Source organism: Amblyomma maculatum, chromosome 2 (assembly GCF_055883805.1).
Source record: "Amblyomma maculatum isolate TAMU_Amacu chromosome 2, ASM5588380v1, whole genome shotgun sequence".
Taxonomy (NCBI): Eukaryota; Metazoa; Arthropoda; class Arachnida; order Ixodida; family Ixodidae; genus Amblyomma; species Amblyomma maculatum.
Genome location: NC_139345.1, coordinates 95,201,420 through 95,226,305, shown reverse-complemented (window position 1 = coordinate 95,226,305; position 24,886 = coordinate 95,201,420). Strand labels below are relative to the sequence as shown.

The 24,886-nt window shown below is 51.7% G+C and overlaps 1 protein-coding gene across 2 annotated transcripts in view; it reads left to right on the top strand.

Moving 5' to 3' along the window:
• InR (Insulin-like receptor) overlaps nucleotides 1–24,886 on the top strand; it is a 180,772-nt gene that overhangs the window by 33,603 nt on the left and 122,283 nt on the right. The window contains exon 1 of one of the 2 annotated variants that reach the window (XM_084594772.1): nucleotides 109–551. The exons of the other annotated variant lie outside the window; for it this stretch is intronic. Within the exon in view, the coding sequence (XP_084450898.1) occupies nucleotides 515–551 (37 nt within the window). The 5' untranslated portion in view covers nucleotides 109–514. Of the gene's footprint in view, nucleotides 1–108; nucleotides 552–24,886 lie in introns of those variants that run through there. 2 annotated transcript variants of the gene reach the window in all.

Here is a 24,886-nt window from a genome sequence, read left to right as displayed (position 1 = left end):
AGAAGCACGACGCAACGCGCTGCCGCGATGTGAGCGGCGACGGGAGCGCCGCCGCCGTGACGGCAGCCGACGCGCGGCAGCCAGCGAAGAAAAGGTCAATCGCCCGCCCGCGTTGCACGCGTCGTTTGTGCGAACGTGAGCGCTATCATACGAAGACGCGAGCCGGACCGCGCGCGTCGTCGTCCCTCTCCTTCGCTGCTGGTCCTGCGTCGTACGTTCATGTGCGCGGAGTGGATATTGCGCCGTGGTTTCGACGCCGAACCGAACGACGTTTCGAAGGCTGCCTCTACTCTACACGGTTTCGCTGTGAAGTTTGACGGAGGCCCGATAAGCGGAAACCGAAACCTGGCATCGAAGCCCGGTGAGCTGCCGTGTGGAGCCGTGTTGGGGTTGTTGTCAAGGGACATTGCGTGTCAACGACCGTTTGTTGGTTGTGTATAAGTCGGCCGTGCAGCCGGGAGGCTCCGTATGAACGAACCAGACGCGCTGGTTTCTATGGGCCGGCTGAAGGCGGATGAGTACTGCTACCACGCTGCCGCTCGAGGCACCAGGTGGGTTTTGGATAAACACGGGTCGTTTTGGTGGCTTTTGTGGGTGCTGTTTTAACCCTTTGAAGATGTATGTGGTGTGTTGCGTGGGGAGCCTGTCATTACAATATGTGCCTGGAATAATGCCGATAAAAATTTAAAAAAAGTCACCGCAAAGCTGTGGGTTGCGTTGACACTTCTGAATTTTCTTGAGAAAAAAAAAATATAATTGAGAGCGTGAGTGCTCGCCTTTCGTCCTTATTCGTGCCGTTTTTGTAGACCACATGACTATAGCTTTTTAATGCCAACACTGTCATCTGGCCATGTCTTTGCTCAAGCTTGTTTGTTTGATTCCGAGCGTCAAAATCGCGGCCATGACTCTGGCTGGTGGCAGCTGACAGTTGACATGGCTGATTATTCGTAGTTCTGTGCGACGCCATATATTACCTCGTGACACGGCCTATTTTTCAGGAGCTGCGAATTCGGGCTTCTCCATTTAGATGGGAGGGCGAGGTCAGAATGCAACCTTCCAGGAACCTTGCATTCATAGGCAGACACGCTTTATCTAAGCCACGCAGTGACGCTCGTATACGTCTTGGTTAATCGGGGCTTATAATTATGTCTATGTCGGGGGGTATTTTACTATTATGGTACCCACAATTGTACGCTAAAGAACTCTAGTCCGAAATAACTCATCCAGCCGTGCCCATTGCCGCGTAATTAAGCGTCAAGAAGCCGAAGCACCAGAACAGAGAGTAAGCTAGATTCGCTTCTCGTGGGAAGCGAATCTATTAGTTATTAGAGGCAGCAACAAACTGGGGTTCAGGGGAAGCGAACCTATAAGCTATTAGAGGCAGCAACAGACTGGGGGCTCAGGGGAAGCGAACCTGTAAGCTATTAGAGGCAGCAACAGACTTGGGGCTACGTGCGCGTCGGCGTATAGGTGTGCAACGCAATTGACGTCGACGATTCGGCGGCGCTTCGTGCACAGCGACTCGCCATGGCTACCTCCGTGTTTTCGCTCCGTTAACTCGAGTTAGCCGAAGCGAAGCCATGCTCAACTTTTTGTTTCCCTTTGTCGGGACATGAGCGCCGCTTCGGTCACGAAACACGCCCCGCAGAGTTGGGATGTTTTTATTTGGCGGGTTTTTCTCGTACGCCGAAATCTTGGTTCACGCATTCAACACTTGCGAATCGCAGAGGTTGTGCGCCCGTTTTGGTCGAAAAGCGACATCGCAGGCCGTTTGAGCTCTGCTCGATTTTCTAGCATTGCGACTAAAGTCGCAAACCTGTAACCAGTCAGCGGCTGAGTTGAAGTGAACGTAAGTTAGCTTTACTCTATGTGGTGAACAGCCTAGATAAGATTTGGAAAGCTACCTTTGCAAGTGTGAACATCTGTCGAGCTGCGCGGCTGTCTGGTCGCACGCCCTTCGCGACTCGCTATTGTGAATATACCTTTTCTGCCTCCAATGTTTGGGAGCGGCCGCGACACTGGAAGTCTTTCAGTTTGAACACGTTCGCTGTCAGTGCTGGAGGGAATCTTCGATCTTTCTCAAAATCGTCTGAGTATGGGATCACGCAATGTGGAGGGTTCGTCCAAATGTTTGCGCGACTGTCTGCTCCGATATGAGACTGCGCGTATCTTTCCTACCCTTGTCTCAGAAGCGTCCAGGCTGTGCCTTCCCGAGAAAATCTCACCTGCTGGCTGTTGTGTAGTCGCCACAGGCCAAAATATGCTGGGTTTTTGTTTCCTGGCGCTTCTCTTGTTGACGTCTCAATCAAACGACGACGAAGATAGACTTGACACCCTTTTCTGAGACGAAGTTCAGAGCGATAGGCATATGCCGATTTTTCTTTTATATATTTTTTCCCCTTATGGTCTGTGTTTGTCCTTATGTTCATTGTGCGTCAGCGAAGAGCCTTACGTTACGCCCACGCAGGAAGCATTTTGTTTGAGGAATTTGCGGACATGAACTACTATGACGGTGACGTCGCTTACTTCTAGCGAAACAAACAAAATATCGCGATTGTGATCATTTCATGTTTTTAACTGATCTTGTAGTTTGTCTTTAGCTCACTTCTTTCTGGGAGTTCTCGATATGCTTGTTTAAACCCCTATATACCTTATTCCCGTGGTCATGTCCCTGTGCTCTTAGGCCTCCATTTCTCCTGTAGACGGAGTGATGGTGCCTTTAGGTACGTCCGTTCCTTGCGAAAACAGGTGCACCGAATAGGCAGCGAAGAAAGGTAGAGCATAAAAAGACAGACGAGGGGTACTTTTCCCGTTTACATATTTTTTTTTTCTTCCCTGTGCTCTGCGTTTCGGGGTTTCGGGAAGCCGACGTGTCGCGCCACATGTTTTACTCGTTTAAATGCCATTGTGTAGGAGCGTAGGCCAGCTGTGTAATCTTGTTACTGGCGTCGTTCAGCGGCTGCACTGTCTCCATTGTTTTTGTTTTTCTTTGAACCTAGACGGGCAGTCTTGAACCGACGCGAGTGCTTGGAGATTCTGCGCACTCATAAAATGGTTAAAGGGGAGGGGGAGTCGCGTTGAAACAATGCAAATAAATGAGCTGCCGTGGGGTGGAATTGACGAGCGTCTGCGCTTGTAGTACAGCTCTCTCGTGTTTCCGTCCACACACACCGCGCGCCTTCCTCGCACGGGCTGCGGCGATGACGTGTGTCGCGCGCGGCGTGGAGCGTAATTGACGTTTCCCGGCGGGCCTGCGACAGCGAGCCGTCGTTGAGGGGTGCCGCCCGAGCTTCTGATTTTCCTTCGCGTTCTCTTGGTTGCGCCGCCATCGTCCTTGTGCAACCATCCTCCGCGCTTCTTCGTTGCCCGGCCGTGCGAGCGACGAGGAAAACCGCCGCGTAGTAGCGCGCGCGCCAGCAGTAGTGTATAAGTTACTTCGGCGAACGGCGGGGCCTCCTCTATATATGCCGCGATCTTGCGACCAATAATCAGCGGCTGTGCGTGATCGGGGACTTGAAGCGCCGATTATTCGTCGTGTTTTTTTTTTTTGTTTTTTGTTTTTTTTTTTTTTAAATGTCAAGGTGGCGGTACACGTACTTCGAGGCGTTCTCCGTAGAGGCACAGAGGCTACCAGAATAGGGCGATCTTCGTTAGCGCTTGCTCTGGCAGGTATGATGGGGCGCGTCGGCTGGTTGTGATAAGCTGGCTGGGGCTCATTCAAAGGCGCGCGCGCGCGTCCTGTGGCGCGTCTTAAAGCTAAACTAATGCGCTATAAGGTATCGGTAATCGCGAAGTCGAGGCCCGGCAACGAGCACTTCATCGCTCGTGGCGGTGAGGCCAATTATCTCGTTGCGCGCTGTCGAAGTGTTGGCGGAATGCCTAATGGGCGCGCGCGTAGCTTGTCTCCGCCCGTGCTAACTTTAGTAGCATTGTGCTACGTTCGAGGAATTATAAATAAATAAACAAGCGCCGTGATGCGCGGACACGTGATTTGAGGATGGTTGCATGTCACTGAAGGGGACAGGAAATTGGAAGGGTGTGGAGCAAATGCTGCTCCAGTGGTTTTTGAATATCATGCTTACTGTAGTCATGTCAGAGTAGGCTATAGTCCGGGTTAGAAGTACCAAAACTGTTAGGGGAGGGGGGTCGCGGCTGCGCTAATGCTTTCGCATTCTCCAAATGCAGTTTCTGCAATGACCTCTATTTTTTTTTTTCTTATTGCTGTTAATAACAAAAGCTTGGTGTTAGGCTTTATGGTGTTTAGCGTCACACAGCGCGACTCTGGCTGCGAGGGACGCCGTCGGGGAGGGCTCCTGAAATTTGTCCTTTTCCTTTTTGCGGCCGTCGTCGAGTCTCGACAGCGCATATTTCGACCGCAGGGCATTCGCACAGTACGACACTGCGATGCCTGCGCTGCGCGCGCCTGCCGCCGGCCGGGCGCAACCGTGTCCCCTCGCTCTCTGCGCCTCACTCGCCGTCTTTTCCGCGAAGGGGAAGGGGAGATGCTGGCCGGCGGCACAATGTATCCTTTTCCTTTTGTGCAAAGCGCGCGCGCTCTTGCCGCTCTCTACGGTTGGCGCCGCTGCATTGCCGTTGTTTTGTTTCGCATTGTTCTGTCCGCCGGCGGCGGCCTTCGGCGCCGCCGACGAGAGCGATAGCCCGGCCCACTGACCGTTCAACGGCGGCTTTCCTCTCGCACGACGCAGAATGGAATGAGGGAGGCGGCATTAAACGCGGTTAGCAATATCCAGCGATTTCTTGCGGCCTTCAGTCCTCCTCCGCGGGCGGTCCTGTTTGCGCTGGGTGACCGTGCGGGCTGGATTAGCGAAGCTCCGTCGTCATGCCCGGGGATTCGAAAGGGCAAACGGCGAAGCGCGCCCCGTGTGGCTCATTGTGTCGTGGCCAAGGCACTGTGGGTTTCACTGCAACATTTGCAAGCCCGAAGGATGGGCGGTGCCCTACGAACGAAAGGGGCAGGGTGCAGAGATGCCGCGTTCCTTCACCACTGTTGTCGTATCTCAGCCATTTGGAGCACGGACCCATTTCAGAAGCGCTTCGTTTCATGCAGCCGTCGTTTTTAAAACAACGAGCTGTTAGCGACGCTGCGGTTGCATACCAGCGCGAAGCGTTTTTCTGGTGTCGCTTGTCCCGTAAAGGCCCACCTCCATGGAGCGAAAAAAAACTTCGAACAACGCGATACTTCGCCCTGCGGAGTTTCCGCCACCGGCATCCGCCGCTTGTCCGCGTCCGCTGGACGTAAGCCAATGAACATGCAGCATGCGGCTGCCACCGACCGCCTTCATACTTTTGCGAGCACATTTTTACAACTATTGTCAGAAGAAGCGTTTCATATGGCGCGAATCACGTTTATGATCACATGTTCACGCGACGGCAAAGGCGTCGATTGGAAAAGCTGCAGAGCGCAGCGCGGCGGCTTCTTATGTGACGGGAATGCAAGTGTTTGCTTCCGGAAATGATTCAGGGGCGTGCTCGTTGCAATGGAAATAGCAGGTCGAATTCTCGGAATCATTTTTTCTCGTGGCGGTTGCAATGCAGCAACATTTATAAGATTCCAGTGCGAATAAATGTGCACCGGTGATGTGTACGTTGCAATGACGTATTGCGGGGTTTCGTCTCCCGTTGCTGCCGCCGTAGTGCGCGACTCGGTTTACAGTGTCACTGAAGTGTTTTGTGAGGCTAAAGGGAAGAACAACCTTAATCGCTCACAGCGCAGACACCGACGCCGGAGTTTCTGAGTAACACAGGGCCTGTAACGCTCTCACGTTAAAAAGCAGTTTCGAACGCTTCAACCTGCAAAGGTGGTTCGAGTTATACTGTGTTTCACGGGTTTGAGAAATTCCGCGTTACAGTTAACACGGGATTAAAAAGAAGAGGCCTCGACGTTCGTTCAGGTACGAACCGTTCCACGCAGCGTGTCTCAAAAGACATGAAGAAGGTTCACTGTCCCTGCTGAAGTTGTCTTGTCGGGACACACACTGCTGTCTTGGGCAAGCCCGGTGTTTTCACGGCTCTCCGACATTCACTGCCTTCTCGCAGGGACGAACTCGTATATGATTTCATCGAACTCGATCGTATCCCGACCGAATCACGAGCCATCTTTGCAGGCTGGTTCTCGAAACTGATTTTGCTCGCAAGACACAGCCCAGTTTACAGAGGTTCTTGTAGGCGCGCGTCCCTCAGGAAGCCGGGCGCCGGACCGGGGGCAGCCCCGTTTTTGAGCGTTGCATGCTTTTAGCTACCGTTGTCAGCGACCTTGAGGTGACGTCGAGCCAGCACCGTGAGCGAACATCCGGGTACCGATTCTCCTCCACGCGGGAACCGAAACGCGAGCATCCGTGCACCGAACGAGTTTTAAGGGTAGGGACACACTAGCGGGAAGACGCGCGCGGCATGCCGCCGGCGGCAAGCAGCTTGCCGCAAAACCTGCCGCGGCGGCGGGTAGACCTGCCGCGCGCCGAATGGGGCGAGGAGCCATTTTCGGCGGCTTGCCGCGTGCCGCGAATCAGAAGAGCCAATGAGAGACGTCCGGCTCAGCGACGTGCGCGTCAGTGTCGCCATCTCGTGCCTACTACCGAAGTTAACTTCCCGCGGCTGAGGCGGCGAGACCACGATCAAGCGCTCCGTGCCATCAACGACGAAGCGAGCATTCTCCTTTTGTGCCTCCGTGTTGAAAACTTAGCCTCAGTGAGAGAATAATGGAACACTTTCTTGAGACTGCTCGGTTATTCCCCTTTTACGCGAAAATCAACCGATGAGCGATCATCGGCAGAGCGTTCGATCTCGCAGGCGAGTTGTTTTCATACTTGAGTGCCCGCTGAACATTCACGTCGGGGAAAATGTGAACAGGACAGTAACTTTGTTTCGAATGCTCGAGCGGTGTGCTGCGGAGCAAACACGATCGTCGCGGTAGATGACGCGGGACAAGGAGAAGCTGGAATGAGGTCTGCTGGCCGAGAAAAGAATCGTAGATCAGCTCACGCAATCGGACACAAGGAGAGATCGCTGTCACGTGCCCTCCGCGGCGATCACCGCGCGAAACCGATGTGGCCTCTCTGCCGCGCGGGCGTCCTGCCGCTGGCGGCACGCCGCGCGCGTTTTCCCGCCAGTGTGTCCGCGCCCTAACGAGAAGAGTTCTCCGCTCTTTTGGGCTCCCGCTCCCTGGCGGCACGGCCACGCACTCGCACATAGAACACCGCCCGACGCCGGCGTTCAAGGCGGCCGCCGCTCGTAGAGAGGAGAGAGGCACTTTATTTAAGAGCGCAAATTAAGCACTCAACATATACACTTCCGTGTACCGAGGCACAGTGGCAAGAGCGAAGTGGAGGCGGTGCTCCACGACATCTCCCGTTTCGGTTTAGTGCATGGCCGTGTTAAACGCGGTGGACCTCGTAACAGCGCGGCCACTTGTTAATATGCAATGTGTGGACGATCCTGCACATGATACTGCGGGCGGGTTCAAAGGCGACGGCCTTGTCGCGGCGTGTGCCGCTTATCCCCTGCAACGCCGGCTGTGTATAGCGCCCGCTGCCATTGCGCATTGGCGGCTAGCGTTGCGCGGGATAGCTCTGGGCGGTGCACGTTAATGCTGAAGCTCTCTAATAAAACGTTTGTGCCTCGTGTTTAAATGCTTGTGCAGCCTTTGTCAAAGGTTTAGAGCCCAGAGGGTTTGCTTTTAAGCCTTTTATTATGACTTCTTTAACAATCGTGGAAATCCTAGTCATTGGAGAAGGTAGGATGAAAAACGTTCTTGCCTTCAGCAAGTTTGGAAACCTGGGAATGCATTACAAGCCACATAGTACGGCTCAAAAGTAGGCCCCCTGGCTCTAAACTTTGGCAAATGGTGTACGTGTAAAAGACGGCCAGTCCAGTGCGTATTATAGCAGAGGGCAGCATAGGCACTGCTGCTGTGTGGGAAGCAAATAAACCCCCTTCGGAAGCATGTAGTAGCCGTGGGAGGAAAAAACAATTCCGCTCTCACCGGATATGAAACAGTACGACCGCCACAGTCGGAGGGAGGCGCATGTGGGCCGCCGTCACTGTCTGAGCCAGTTTGCACGGCTCCCGCCGTTTTCGGCTACGCCCGGTCGCCTTTGTACTACGTGTGTTGCATCTGTCGGCAACACTGGGCGCCCGTCGGGAGTAAGCGCTTGTGATAAGCGCGGTAACTGAAACGAATGACGTGCCGTCGGTGTTGTCCGCAGTAAGAACTTTGCTTGCATTTTCATCTTCCAGACACATCAGCAGAGGCCGGAGTTTTCCCGGCGAATAAGACGATTTTTGTGGGACTTTACAAAAGCGTCAGCGCCGGCGAAATTTCTGCGTAAATGCTTTTAGGATGCGTTTTAAGGATATGTTTTAAGGATATTTAACTTCGAGTACGTATGGAAAAGGTTCATTATGATTTTTGTCTTTCCACACCGCGTATATGCAATATGCGTGCTGGGAAAGAGCCTTACCCTGGACCGGCACTTTCTTTCTGTTTATTTTTTTTTAAATGGCATGTAGAATGGGGGTAACGGTTTTCGAAGACTGTTCTTGTGCGTTGATTAGCGATATACTATAGGCTTTGTGAGTCGCTGCTCGTTGTATGTAAGTACATATATAGGCACATGTGCGTCGACAGTCGCTCGAATGCAGCTCTGTCATTTTGATACCAAACAAACCTCGTTTCGGCGCTGTGATTGCTCCACTTGGCAAGTGTCCCCTTATGTAGTCACTATACGGCAGGCTTCCGCCAAGCGGATGTGAGGGCTCCTCAGATAGACACAATCTGCATGCGGCAGCCCCGGCAGAACGTGGAAGTTCGTTCCTCGAGCAGATGGCGTCTTGAAAGCGCTATTTGTTTTCCGCTCAATAGCACAGGCTCCTGCTTATATTATTGTCGCTTTTTACAGGGTAGTATATCTTTTCAATAACCCTGCGGCACATTTTACCGAAGTACGGTGCGTTGATGGGTGACACATCGGGAGGTGGCGCTTCACTCGGAAATCCTGCTGTTGTTCTTCGCCGAGCGGCTCGATTTCTTTTCTTCTTTTTTTGCCGCACGCACGCACGTGTGGTACATGCTGCCTGAGCGGGGAGAGGGGGGGGGGGGGGGGGGGGGGGGGGGAAGGAGGAGGCGACCGCGTGGTACGGGGCAGCCCAGAGGAAGACAAATTCGCCGCTGCCTCTTTTTCGCGGGCGTGTCTCCCGTGCTAGCTTCTCCGTTGCGCTCATCCCCTCTACGATGCGCATCTCTAGGCGCCCGTGTGCTGTGCGATGTCAGTGCACGTTAAAGAACCCCAGGTGGTCGAAGTTTCCGGAGCCCTCCACTACGGCGTCTCTCATAGCCTGAGTCGCTTTGGGACGTTAAACCCCACAAACCAAACCAAACCATCTCCAGTGACGACAGTGCGGTGGGCTGGAATGCATGGCAGCGCGATAACGGTGTTAATTGGAGAAATGTATGCACTACACCACCCTACTTCTTGCTTTGGGGTGCGCACGGTAGGCTTTAGACAAGTGCGATAATCGCGGGCATTATTGACATCTGTCGCACTCTCTTATAAGTTGTCTCTGCTAGAGCGCCTGGATTTTTCCAAGGTGTGATCGCGGTTTCGTGCTAGTGCTTACAACTCGTGAAAATACGCTGGTTGGGCGGAGATCTTGTATCAGCCCATCGTTGCTGCGCATCGCGAGACTTCTTTCTTTGTAACTTCTCAGGTCATATTCAGACCCGTGCGTGCAGCAGAGTCCAGACCTAACCTCGGTTCATCGGCAGCTGTACCGCGCACAGAAGCCGCGGCTTCGCGTAGCGATTACGAGGCGTCATCAGCACTGACTGCGCACCCTGGTGCGAGGAAATTGCGCAGAGGCCATCGGTCTTTGCCAGCAGCTGCAGGCTCCCTCCTCCCCGCAGGTCTCTGCTGAGTCTTGGGGCGCCGTGACCGTCGTCACGTGCGGTTGGACCTAGTCGGCTCTTAGGACGTGCACTCCGAAAGAATTCGCCCATCGGAGGAGGAGGAGGAGGAGAGGCCACCGGAGCGCCCGCATTCCGCGAGGCGCCCGTTTATTTTTTATTTAACAATTTCTGTTTACTTCCGCTTCTGGTTTGACGCTTTTTACCTGCAACAGCGCCGTCTACCGGGAATAAAGTAGCAACCGGCAGCCTGAATCCCCACTGGAGACAGCACAGGTGTACAGCTCTTTGCGAAGAGCGGTTGAAGACCGGGGTGTTAATGTTGCGGAGGTAACGGTGATTTTGAATAATGGATAGGCGCGAACATGCTTTGGGGACAAAGTTCTAACACTTGGGTACAAGTGAAACCTAGCAATATGGTCATATTTCGTGGGAGTCGATTTTCCATTTCATTTGGCATCATGTCAGCGTGACGCATCTGAGAGCGACCAATCAGGAGAATCGCAGCGTACCGAGTTCTCGGCGCACGCACATGAGACAGTTTTAGTCATTGCGAATAATGATGGGAATTATAAGAGAAGGCCGGGCGGGCTGCGGCATGAGGCTATAACAGATGGAGAGTAAAGATGGCTACGATTTTGCTTTCTCAGTAATTCGTCCCGGCAGTGCTTCCATTATTATCGTGCAACCCTTGACGATTTGTTTGCGATTGAATGAAGATGAGAGCGTGCAGTGCGCCTCACGCACCTACTTTCGCTCTCTGTCGCCTCTTTCTCCTACGCGGCATACTGTGTAGGTTAACAGAGTAGCCGCGTCTTCATCTCGTTCTACCTCAACCTCAGTGGAGTGGTTACTTGGCCTGCAAACAGCGCGCTTGGCCGGCTGCGGGCTCGCGAAGACGTCGTCACGGCGCAAGTTCACGTGTCCGGCGTTGGTCACGTGATGGGCGTCAGCGCCGTTGACGACGCCTACGCCGGATGCTTTAGGAATCGGCCGCTAAAATCTGTCGCTCTGATAGGGCCTTAGAGCTACTTCAACTTCACTGTCGCTGGAAGTACGTTGTCTGATTCGATGGATCCATCGAAGTCCTTCCGTTGGTCTGATCTCTGAATGAGGCTGTGCATCGTTGCCGACATAGAGCGGAGTATCTCGAAGAAAGGTGTGGTTTCTACGTGGTCATAGGCCACCAACCACCGCGGGTTCGAGCGTCGCGCGAGCCGAAGCCCCGATCAGCCGTCACCACGCGCACACTGAAACACTGCAGCGCGCACTCAACCTCCAAAGGAAGGAGAGCACTGCGCTGCAAGGACACAAACCTCCAAGTTCACAAAGGAGACGTTTATTGAAACGCCATCTTCCAGCGGCACACACACACACACGCACACACATACACATATTTACAAACGCACATACGCACACACATATTTACAAACGCACATACACGCACGTACGCACACACATACACATATATACAAAACGCATATACACACACATACGCAGTCACCGTGTCAAGGGAGCGCGCGAGGAGCTAGGCTCCCCTGCGCGCACGAAGTGACACGGAGTGCGCGCCGCAAGCACGCAAGGGCGTGCTGTGATCTCTCTCGCAGTGACCAAAGGGTTCCATTGAGAGAGTGTGGGCAACCACCGCAAGGTACGCCTGTCGCGGATCGTTGGATCACGATCGACAGGCTCGAGCTTCGCTCTCAGGTAAGACCCGGAGCAGACGAACTCGAGTACACACTGGTCTGCGCGGACAAAGGCCGGCAGACAAGAACAGTAGCGTACGCACCTTGCGATGTCTCGGAGGGGTCTCTCCCTGAGCTCCGCTCGGACAGTCGCGCGAGCGCGGCTGTCGAAGCGGTGCCGTGTTCCCGCCAAAAGGCGCCAATGAGAACAACCACTGGAACGCCAGGGCGGAGCTGTGGCCCGAACGACAGTGACAAGTCGTTCGAGCCCCTCTCCGCCGCCTCAGGCGGGAGAAAGGGAACGGGGAGAACAACTGGGAAGCGGGCGGCGGCCGCGCAAAGGGCAGCCGCAGCAAGCCCGAATCCCACAAAGGGATTCAGGCCAGGGGGAAGGGGTGGAGTCATTACTACGCCTAGTGCCATTACTGCTTTGTCTCCTTTTAACTGCCGTATTTGTTTCGGCGACACTGTTTTGACTAGGAACCAAATATTCAATAACGTCGAGCGGCACAGTTGGGGCAAAGGTGCACGAAGCAAAGAACCGAAATATCTGCCCGGGCCCCGCAGTCACGGCCGGCTTCGTTGTTCAGAATTCACCATAGTTTCGTTATTTAGCGAATATGACGCGCAAGAGGCGCCGCTTGAGGGGCATGTGCGTGGGCTGCTTCCGTTCCTCCATGCTTCGCGTCCAGGGACTTTCTTTTGAATGTGGGCGACATCCTCCTCGCCGCTGTGTTGTGTCGCGCCGAAGGAGCCTGACGCAGCCTTGAGCAGTTTGGACGCTCACGTACGGCCGCTTCTCAGTGCCTAATTGGCCTTCGCGTCAAGTGGCCGACGGTTCCCCCCCGTTGCACCCGGCTCCTGTGGCTGTGGCGTTGAACGCGCGGCGGAATCTGGGAGAATCCCGGGCGGCCCGATTGTGTGTTCGTTCCTTAGTAAGCGTTCATAACCTCATAACTCTACGTTCGTTCGTTCCTTCCTTCTAAGAGAAGTATAGGTCAAAATAAGGTGCGAATTCTGTTTACTTTGTATTTTCTTTCAAGTGTTAGCAGGGTTGGTATTCTACGCGAGGTCGTGCAGTTGTGATCGACGGCGTCCCACAGCGCCTAACCAAACCTAACTCCCTCCCCGCACTCTCATGCACGGTTTGTCGAATGTAATCTTTTGGCTGCCTTCTTTTTCCTTTCAGAAAAAGAAGCTAAGCTGTCGTGCACTGCCTATTGAGTCGCGAAGGTTTTGACTTTTTTACATAGCAAAGAGCTTGTATGCGTCACACATATGAACCTGTTTTCATGCACTGTGCTCATGTGAGGCAGGTAGGTGCTTTCCCGCACTGCTTGGCTTGGTCAAGGCGCTTGACGTCACGCACAGAGGGATTGCGCAAGCGCGGATTTCCAGGAGACGTTGGCCCGTGCCAAAGAACGAAGGCAATCCGCAGAATTAAGTTCACATTACTTTTAATTCCAGCTGTAAGAAATAATAAAACGTGTACAGCAGCCCCACTACTACGCCCTTTCAGCGTAGCAGATTCTGGGCATGCGCACTGTAATGCGGCGCAATCCCCCCCCCCCCTTCCCTCCGCGCGCGCGCGCGCACGCACACACAGCTGACAACGTCACTAGCAACACCAACGAGAACTTCTGGCGAGCCGGGGTCCAGCTGGCCATCGATATTTGAGTCGTCTAAATTAAGACTGCCAAGTAAAAGTATTCTCGTCCTGTGCCTGTTATTTATTTGCACATACTATCGGTCCAACTTCGACCAAGATAGGAGTGGACACATCAAACTTGAGGCACTCGCAGACCAGCAGCAACAAAAATGCAGTCAATACAGTAGAATAAATAAAACAGCGTCAGTAAAATAGTCATAAAATACTGGCGAAAAAAATGAATTACAGGTAATAAAAGGTTTTCTTTATATAATCTATTGCTTTAAATATTTAGCAAAATGGATGGAAAATTCTCGAGATTGTGCATTCATAACTTGGTTTGGCAGCTCGTTCGATTCGGATGCTGTTACTGAAAAAAAAAATAATAATAAAATAAAATAAATAAAAAATAAAAGGATGTATGGAATAATCCTTGCAAAATCTCGCTTTTGGACATGACTTCTGTGTTTATTACGATATGTGCGTGTTCTTGTTTCGTTTATATAGCGTCCTTTCCTCACGTGGACTAAACTATTAATAACACAATAAAAAAGGTTTAATCTCTTTTATTGTAATAATAATAGTTTAGTCTCTAGTTAGTTTAGATTTACTCTCTTTTTCTTCCCGTCTCTGAGAAAGGAAAGGCAAATCAGTTTTCGTATAAAGGGGGGTCACGGAATCCAACTTTCGATATTGAGAGAAAATAAAGCGTAAGGCCCGTCTCCGTACCTGCTCTAGTTTTAGATAATGGCTTTTTGTGGTGTGGGTCCCAGCGTTTCGCATCGCCTTAAGTTTGGTTGATTAGTGGTTGGTTTGTGGAGTTTAACGTCACAAAGCGACTCGGTCTGTGAGAGACGCCGTAGTGGAGGGCTCCGGGTAATTTCGACCACACGGGGTTCTTTAACGGGCACTGACATCGCACAACACACGGACGCTTTGCTTTCGCCTCCCTCGAAAAGCCTCACCACTGAGCCATTGTAACGGTTTTTGCCTGCAAAAGAATAAACGTCCTTTGAGATTTTATTGCGATAGCAATACTGCGCCAGGTTTCGGCCCGTCGCGTCGTCCTGGGAAGGGCCACGTTTGACCTTGAGCAGCCGCGAAGAAGAATGCTTTCGCTCCACATTCGGTTCAGCAGCATTGAACCCTTCTCATTTATATGCATGTGCTGCTAGCTTACGTTCTCGCGTCGTACTCTTAAAGGATGAGCTTAAGTGCCCGTTACACTGATTGGGCGTGATAGGGGAATAATGTAGCAGGCAAAAGAAGCTTCCGCCGTTGCTATCGCAGTTCAACTAGGGTTAAACAGAGTTCAACCACAACTAATTTTTCTCGCGCTACAGTACGGTCCATAGTTAGAGGGAACATGAGATCGCGTGGCCTAAACACTTTGCAATGCGCTGCCGCAACCAATAAACGTTTCCACCACCACCACCACCACCGCCAATCCCAGGCAAGAGTGAACGGCACCAAGCGCATGCACCTTGTGCGATCGTTTGTCGCGGCAGAAAGCGCGGCCATCCTCAAGACGCCTGAATGTCTAGCTGAGCACAGCATGTGTGTCAAGTGCGAGCGGAAATTGCCGAAGCATTTCGGGACACGCACGAAGCTTTTTTTTTTTTTTTTTTTTTTTTTTTTTTTTTTTTTTTTTTTTTTCGTTTCCCTGCTTTCTGTTGGCAGTACTAGTTCGGGCGTCGGAAGCGAAGTGCCTTGTTTGGTTTCGGCAGTGCTTATCGCCCGCTCTCCAGGCGACCCGAGGCGTGGAAAGGTGGCGCGTCTCTGCACGTCCGCCGTAAACGTTCACGAAGTTTTGGATTAATTAAAGTATAAACACTGCTTGTTTGTTTCCTTCTTCTCAGTGATATACGCTGGGCGTTGTAGTATACGTGGATCACCCCGTGTTGTTCATCTGGGTCCGCTAAATAATTTAGAATGAAGTTCACCGGAACAGAAGTCATCGTTAGATGATGTCACTCACCGGCTCGTCGCCACGAGCGCACCGTGCCCAAGAGTTCATGCGGCTCCGTTGACTTCGATATCGATTATTTACTCGCCGGCCATTGGAGTCACTCAGTTTGCTTTTGAGTCTGTTCGGCGGCATTCTAAACGACATTGAAATTAGCTCGCACGGACTGCCACATCGCAGTCCAGGGGCCAGATCCCGCGACGGTTCCGTTCGGGAACTGGTTCCTTTCGCCGCCCCTAATTGGTTGCTGCGTCACGTCCGGCGTGACCCCCAAAACTTCCGGAGGCGGCTCCACGTTTTTCGCCTACGTCACGGAGCGGCACGGGGCGGGGCCACCGCTCCGAAAGGAACCTTTTTGCCGGCCGGCGCAGGAACCGCGACGAGTTGGTCTGCTTCGAAATGGAACCGCTCTGCGCTCGCTGTGGCGCCTCATGACCGTAGTCGAGCGACGGCGCGCGCCGCGCAGCTGCTTGAGTACGGCCGTGGTATCCTTTTTTTTTTTTTTTTTTTTTTTTTGGGCAGCGCTTTGCGGGTTTAGTAAACTGACGCAGTAAAAAAAAAAAAAAGAAAAGAAAAAAAAAAGAAAAACGAGACAACGCCTTCTACATGTCTCAGGAGGTTTTGCGGCAACACTGGCTAAGGCTGCGTGCCGATCGCGAAGCGAAGTGGGGACGAAGGGGTATGCCGGGCTGCCGTCAGAAGCAAAGGTGCTCTACGCGCTTCGATCGCTACTTTACGATCGGGAGCTCTCGGCCAACAGCAGTGCGACCATTTGAATCCGGCAGTCGTAGAGACAAATAATTCGCGTCCGTAAGTGCGGGCTGAGTTTTCCCTCCTTCTACATCAGCGGAAGGGGAGCAGACGGTGGCTGACTGGGTCGAGTGCAGTCGGATTCCATGTGTCATCGGCTGCGTCCTACATTGACAGCTATTCACGGAAAGGTCGCGCATACTCACGACGCTTGAGCGGCCGATAAGGCTACGGACGCTGCCCCGCTACATAGGCAGGCGCGGACGCGCTGGCGCGGTGCCGGTATCAAGCAGCTCGTTCGTACTCGCAACGGCGGCAGCAACTACTCCGTCAAAGAGCTAGCGTGATTCGGACTGCATACTACGGGCGTTGTAGACATCGTTATTAGGATATTTGCCACTCTGTGCGAAAGGCAGAACTTACACAAACTTCACAGCGAGCGAGAAAGCAGACGACGGCACCGCGCGCGCAACACCATCTAGCGGCGAAGAAAGGTACTCATGAGCCAAGATAATTGCTTGGCAGTTGTTAACAGGATGCTTCTAAGAATATTTCAGTCTATTATTCACTAGTTTGCATTACTATGTAATTATTAGATTTATTTCGTGCTTAACACCACTTTGGTACAAGTATTTGGTACCAGAAAAAGCCACATGCTCGTGGTGGACACGCCTACGATCTGGCGCCATCGCTGATTGGCCGCTGTCTTTCCCGTCTTCGCCGTGAGGTGGCACCCGCTGCCTTGCTGACGTCAAATTGACGTCATCTTGAAAGAGAACGGTTCCCGAAAGGAACCTCCGCTGGATACGGCCCCAGGGACCGTATTCCGAGTTAGCGTCGCTTTCCGAAGTGTTATCTCCCAGGCCACGAGTCGCCTCATTGGCGGAAACGCCGAAACCACCAGAACCAGTAGTAGCTACTAGGGTGAAGAGGAAGGGGAGGAGGGGGGGTTATGAACTGACGCACCTCGACCATTTGAGCGTACATGCAGGATACATTGCGCAGACCACCTCCGGATGACATTCTCACTGTTGCGTAAGATAAGCAAAGTTTCGGTCTTGCCAGTGCGAGCCGATACGGGCGAGTGAGTCAGATCGAAAATATAAGGAACAGGCGCAAAGATGAGAGACGGGGGGGGGGGGGGGGGGGGGGGGGCAGAGAGAGAGAGAGAACATGAACACTCTTCTTTTTCCACGCTGTTTTCTTTTTTGTTTGTTTTTTTTTCGCACCACTTAATGTTTCATTCGACAGTTGTGTCCGTTAGCCCGGGAAAAATTTCCGTGTATGAAAAAAAGAAAGAAAGGTTGCAACGTATTACTTTGTAAGGCCATACGACATCTCGTCGCATATAGCTCTCTCTCTCTCTCTCTCTCTCTACATGAGTCACGCATTGTCCTTACTGCTTTCGTTGGCGTCAACATTGTACAACAAAGTACCGTACACCAACTGTGCATGTCATCCTCGTCATTTCACCCGCCGCAACCGTCTCCATTGTGTAGCAAACTGCGAGTCTGCGTGCGGTATACAATTCTTGAGGGAGATGAATTGAGCGGGAAGAAGACGTCACTCAGTGGGCTTGTGAAAGGGTTGATTTCGACGAGATCGGAAGGCGTTGCCGACGGTTAACTCCGACCACATCGTGCCATAGACCGTTGGTAGAGGTAGTTAGAATGAAGGACAGAAATATTGAATTAATGATGAGTCAGGGTCATAGCAACGGGCAGATGCAGTTGAAGCGCATGTTGGCAGCGCACGCATGACATTCAGACAGCTCTTATTGCTTTTGCATGTCTTTTACCTGTCTCTGCTTGGCGCCGTCGTACGTATACGTTTTGCGCCTTGCTGTTAACCTTTTATTGGTCGTAGTTCTCGGAAAATGGTGCCCCCATGGTTGGTTTTATTTTTCTACTGAATCTTCAGAATGGAGGGGTGAACCTCCCTTCTTTCAAGTGAGAGAGAGAATAAACTTTATTAATACAAAGTAATTATGCGGGTGGTTCACCTAGGTCCGGAAAACCATTGGCGAATACGGCCCTCCCCAGGCCTGACCGATCAACTGGTGCTGAAGGGGGAGCCAGCTTCGCATCCCACTGCTCATGGGTAATTTTCTGTAAACTGTATGATTTAAGTTGTTCAGTGCAGTTCCAAACCATGCGGAGGATGTCGGACACCTCTCCGCAGGCCGGTCATGCATTTGTGGGGTATTGCGCGGGCCAAATCTTATTGTGTCGGGTTATGTTTGGTAGTGTGCGGGCTTGAATTTTTCGCCATATAGTTGCTTCCTGACGAGTGAGGTCTTTGTGGGGATCTGCGTATGTTCTGCGATAAAGTCGATGGTAGTTTATTATTTCGCTGTGTGTTAGTGGAGAAGAAGGTTCGGAAGTGGGCGGCGACGGGGCTCGGAATGTATGACATCGAGCTATCCTGTCAGCCGCCCATGCACGTTAGTGCTTACTTTCAGTGACACTCGAACGCACAGTTGCCGCCGTACATGAACGGCAGTGATCGTCAGACTTAAGTAGAACTCTTTCAAACGGACTATCTTAAGATGTGGTCATAAAAAATTTAGAGGGTCCCCTAAATGTGTCTTAAGAGAATGACGAAAACCTACCCTTCCTCTCCTATCATTTGCCTCTCATCGTTTGCTTCTTTTCGGCGTTCGTTGCAGTACTACATATTATTGTAATTGGTTTACAGGAAAGGAAAGGCGCAGTATCTGTCAAACTTTCTCCAGCAAGTGTGAGTTTGGACAGTACACCATCGCTCCTCTCGCGTGGCGTTCCTTGGCGAGCGTTCAAGTGTGGGATTGCAGATGTCAGGAACACTAGACAAGAACAATTCTCGCGGAATATGACCGATCTCGCGCACAACTCTCGCGCACGGGATTTCGTTCCATGATCCTAGAAAGACTTCCGCCTTAAAACTATTTTTGAATGCCCTTAGTCTAATTCGGTGAATATGATTCTTGTCAGGCGAGATCCAGTGTACATGTTAGAGCACGCGTTAGCTATCAGTGGTACCAATATGAACGCTAATCTTTTTCCTGTCAGTTGGATTGTTTCAGTTGAGCATGCGCTGATCGGTTTTTCGTGGTACCGCAGACAGCTAGCCCGGGTGAAACGGCTAGCCTAGACGCAGGTTTCGGATGCCGGCTCTCGCCGGAAATGCGCCAGCACCCCTCCCCCCCCCCCCCCCCTTCCCCTCCTCCTCGCTTTCCGCCCGGTGCGCGGCCGCCCAAAACAGACCGCGTCATCCGTCCCGTTCCCCCGTTTGCAGAGAAAGGATGGTGCGCATGCAAACAGTGCGCGGGGCCAGCGATAAGCGAGGCGCGGAGGTCATCCGATTATTCTTTGCTCTGCTCTCGGCATCCCTGTGACTGGCGCGTCTCGCGCGTGTGAAAACAACGTAGATGGTCACTTTCTCTGCCGCCGGGTGCCGATAAGGGTTGAAGGGCGTGCACTCTCTCCTGTCAGCTTGTATCGGCGCGCGTGTTTGTATGCCAGTGCATGCCGGCCACTACCCCGTCTGCGCTGGGCTGGCTTTAACTTATCTCTCACTGCGTCTTCTCTCCGTCCGTGTGCACGGGTCCTGGAAAACGGACCGGAAAGGGGACTTGACCCCTCCAGTGGCCGGAATTGTGTGTTAGCTGTCTGCCATAAGCGGCGCGAATACCACTGCGGGGTCGCCCGGTCCTGCTGGTTCCCTGTTCCTTCGAACGAAACGTTCTTTCTTTTGCATCTAGATAACGCCGGGGCATCTAGATAAGGGCCGGGGCGCCAGCACGCGTAAACAGAATCTGTCTGCGACGCGAGCTTGTGTAATGGCGCTTCAGGTGCGCACTTTGCATGTGACGAGTTGTAATAGCAAAGACTATGTTTTCTGCGCCGTGGGCCAAACGGAAGTGTCGCACTCGGAATTGTATAGATCAAGCGAGTGTGCGTTTCTTTTTTTCTACTTTAGGAGCTTTTCTTTGAAGCTGCGTATTTTTCATTCAAGTTAGTGAGTCGCAGTATCACCGGTTTGTGACTGTGATCCCTGTTGAGTCGCAGTATCACCGGTCTGTGACTGTGATCCCTGTTTCATTTTCTTTTCTCCAGATGGGGGTATATGTTTTTCTTTCCTTTTCTGAAGACTTGAAAGCTATACTCACATTTGTTTCACCCAAACACTTCCTCCGTGAAGTGTCCGCGAAATGAAGTCAGAATTTAACTGTCAGCTTCTTTCGATCTGTATATAACTGAATTGATCCGGCGGGTTTGGTTTGGTTTGAAGGGTTTAATGTCCCAAAGCGACAAGGCTATGAGAGACGCGTAGTGGAGGATTCCGGAAATTTTGACCATCTGGAGCTTTGTAACGTGCACTGATATCACACAGCACACGGGCGGCTTGCTTCGCACAGAAAAGCGGCCGCCGAGGCCGTGATTCGATCCCGCGTCCTTGGGCACTTAGTCAAGCGCCCTAACCACTGCGCCACCCCGGCTGGGCGATCCGGCGGGTTTGGTTCTAAGTATTAGTAATGACAGCATTTCTTCAAACCCCGTCGGTACCGTATCAGTAAATTTCCAGAGTGCTCAAACTGCGCTCGAAGTTACCAGAAATGTGTTTATACTGAATTCTAGATGAGTTCAGTATTAAGTTGTTTTTTGCTGCATGGTCATCTCGCCACAACCTGGTTTAATATCGCTTTTTGCTTGTATAGCAGCTAGCGCCTGTGGTCTGTATTGCCGCTAAGAACCAGCAGAAATAGAGGAACGTTTAGATCGTGAGTGGGGTCGTGCGGAGACCCAGGAGGCCTTCGTGCCTCGAATTCTTCTGCAAATAAAGTTTTTTCCTCCTCCTCCTCCAGAAATAGACTCAGGACATCAAAGTACTCAGTGACATTCTTATGGGAAAAAAGAGGAGAATGGGGCATGGGTATATAGAGAACAACCTAACGCTTTTATTTCTGAAGAAAATAATACAGCAAAACTTCTTTCAAATGTTCAACCGCACGCAATAAATCAGTGGCAGTACTATATTCACCAATCGGCCATGTTTCGATATTTCAATACTAGGATGCCTACTTTAGTTGATTTCGCCGGTAAGGTTAACTCTTTCATCTGTAGCATGCAGCTAGCTTTGTTTTCACGAATATGCTTGGAAATACTGTTTGTACTATTCTGACGACGATTGGACACCATTTTGCGAGAACTGTTACCATTCCTTCTTATCGTGCACGTATTGGGAGAGGCGGGCTAAACGGATGGGTCAAGGTGTTGTGTTTTTGTGGCTCAGGAACAGCGCGCGCGTTCTGAGGCAGGTATCGTGTATGCTACTATATAGCTGCGTGGCTGGTGCGTTTAAAATGCGCTGCTTAGGCTGGCTGTGTATTGATGTTCTATGTGCCAAACTACCACCGCAAGCATGCGGGAAGGCGCCAGAAACACACGAGCATCATTTTCTTTCGTGCGAAAAGAAAGGCTCCTAGGGCGATGCTCTTGTCTGGGGAGGGGGTCTGTCTGTCTTTTGCCTCGGCGATTCCGGTGTGCGCCGGCTGCGGTGTGCCACACTGGGGGCGGACGTATGTACAGATGGGACAGGTCGCTCTTTCTTGTCTATTTCCTTTTTTTTTTCTTTTCCGCGCAAAAATAACCCCGCGAGTATGGACCAGCCAACCTCACAGCGCATATATTACTGGCATACGTCCCTGCTGCATCCCTTTTCTGAAATCGGTACGGCAGACCGATTGTGATTTCCTGCTGGCCGGACGAGGATCGCTCGAGCCAGAAAGACTACTGTAGGTGCCGACTTCCGCGACGCCGGAAGCCGCGTGAAAAGCGTTCCGGTGTCCTGCTTGGGCATAAGGATCATTAATTTTGCTACAGAACCATCCTGGTATAGCGGAGGATTGAGGCCAGATGTTGGATTACCGCCCTGTCTAGCGAGGAAACGGTCACTTTGTATGCGCACACGGACATTTCCGATGACTTTTTTTTTTTTTTTTTTTTTTTTTTTCGTTTCTATCTTCGTCGTCGTTCGGACCGTCGTAGTAGTATAGCGGCGAGACTGGCGCCGCTTGGCTCTGTCAGAGCGTGTACTGTACAGCACGTATATGGCTTTCACGCGCTACGCGTACGCGCGAACTTATTGCTCTCTCGAGTCTGAACGAATATATAGTGAGCGCCGTGTCGTCCATTATCGCTTGCTTTTTTTGCTATCGAGGCCGCCCTTGACACGAGGCGACGCAACTCACCCGCCCGCATTGCCGGCAATATATTGCGAAACGAGGACGAATGGCTCCTTCTAAATTGAAAGCGCGGCACAGTGTACCGTTTGGGGACTCCTTTTTTCACCTTCATTTCGCTACCATTCGCTCCGCTGTGTTGGCTTCCGCCATGAACGGTTTACTGTACTTTCCCGGCTTGTCATTCTTCGATCTGGTTTTATTTTTAAGTAGAAGTCTCCCCCCCTCCCCCCTCCTCTCTTGAGAGAGAGAGAGATTCGCTGCGGCCGCTCACGACGCTAGATGTCGCCACATTCGAGCAGGAGGTCAGTATGACGTCAGCGACCTTAACTGTTTAGTTTTCTTCGTGGAATTGGAAGCTGTCGTCGTGACAGCAGTTGGGGCTGTTTTGGGGAACTGTGCATATGACCGTCGACACGGCGTCGACGCCATTACGGATCTTGCCTCGAGTTTATTATTTGTAGTGTGTTCGATTGCTTAATCGGGCGCGATTTTTATTTTTTTCTGCAGTCGATTGAAATATTCCCGAGGTGGTGGTGGTGGTACAAACTTTTGTTTATGAGTCGAGAAGGTAAATCAGCTATAGGCCAAGCCGCTTTCGAATATTCGAAAAGAAATCGATCGTCTCTGCCGCGAACAGGTCCGCAAATGAAATTTTTCTGCAGAATTTGTTTATACTCGCCTTCTTCACCCTATCCTATCCGTTCAGCGTCGATCTGCTTTCACGCGCTGAGGGGCTGCTTTGCAAGTATTCGGAGAGACTCGTTTCACGAAACTTTGGCTGTGTATGGCGGCGGTTTTCAGTAAACTGAAGACGCTGGATTCGCGTTTGTCCAGACCCGTTCCAATGCGAAAATCGAAATACTTTGATAAGAGTTCGCTTGCGACAGTCGTTTACCATGTGTCTACTCGTACTCTACCTTTTCGTGCATCGTAGTTACGTACGTTTGTCCTTTGCATTATAATTCACGCTTCTTGGTGTAGTTATTCAGGTAGGCGTCCATGAAAGCTGGATAACGAAATGTTACAATGCCGTTCAGGGAATGCCCTCCAGTCAGTGCGTCAGCTCATTGCCATGAAATCGCGTTCAACCGCCTTGCGCCTGCTATCGGCTAGGTGGTCGTCGTTGGTTCGAGGGGTTCCTGCGAGCGGGCATTCTTTCCTTGTGAGGAGCTTCTTTGCTTGCCTATCGTAGCCCCGCCGGGGTGGCGCAGTGGTTACGGCGCTCGACTACTGTTCCCAAGGACGCGGGATCGAATCCCGGCCTCGGTGGCCGCTTTTCGATGGAGGCGAAAAGCAAGGTGCCCGTGTGCTGTGCGATGTCAGTGCACGTTAAAGAACCCCAGGTGGTCGAAATTACCGGAGTCCTCCACTACGGCGTCTCTCATAGCCTGAGTCGCTTTGGGGCGTTAAACCCCACAAACCAACCAACCAACTATCGTAGAAGAGGAGCGCCGCGCGCCTGCACATCTTGTTTATGGCAGAGATGGTAGCTGACTTTTCGCTTTCCTTTGCCCACGACGATTTTCCGCGATATCGGAGTAATCCTATGGATAGGGAACGACGCCATTTTTTGTCGTGTCCCAGTCGAAGATCCTGACCGGCGAAGGTTCCAGCAAGTAGTGTAAATCCTTAATAGGCGCCTATTAATTATCTCACTCTTACTAACGTATTTGGTGTGGAGCCACGCAGGCGTTGAATATGCAGGTTAATTTAACGCTGCATTCTCATCCGTCTTCGAAAACGAGATTTAATACGGCATCGTCTGCCACATCTGCTTTTTTATGACCTTCAGGCTCGTTTCCTGCACACACTGGTGTCACTGAAACTATTAATCTTCTACATGTACCGATGAAGCCGTCAAACTATTAAATATACACGCTGCATAAAATGGTTACTGTTCGCACAATTGCTTTCCACGGGTAGCATATCCAGCAATCGCTAGGGTAGGAAAGTCATTCTAGTCTTCAAATCAGGAAGCAAATAAGTCACATCTCCCTAACGAAGCGTACCGCGCGGAATCATGAAACATGCCATCCGCCCTATAGGCTGAGCCGCTTCGGAACGGTAAACCCCACAAAGCAAACCAACCAAAACAAAACATTTAGTTATTTTTGTTCGTGACATGCCCGCCAATCTCGATTCTAGCCTTCAGGCTAGCAAGTCTTCTCTGACTTCGCGAAAGTTTTTGAGAAAGTGCTTTGCAAACAGTTGTTACTATAATAAAGCTTCCCTGGGAACTTAGTTGCGATAAATGAAAACTCCCGTCATTTAACAGCAAATGTAATCTGCTCCCTTATGCTGTCTCCAGGTCGGTCTAGAATGAGCGCAGTATTCAGTATTATAAACGCTTGTGCGTAAGTTTGTGCAATGGACCTATACAAAGTTACGACTTGGAACCTACATGTCACTAAAAACATGTCAGCCACCTGGAGCCAGAACCAAAAATTCCCCAGAGCCAGTGGAACATATGGCACGTCTTTGCTGCAGCCCGCTCAGCCCCGATGGACCTTTTTCAAGCGCAGCCCCTTTGCGGCCGCCAGGCGAAGTACGATTGGCGGGACGGGTTACCGAGAATTTGTGCAAAAATTCGTTCCTAGTAGTGGGGTGGTTTTATTTTCCAAACAGTAGTTGAGTGCAGGGCTGGTGTCGCCTAGTCTAGCCCTGTTTACATGGACCCGGCAATGGAGGGTCT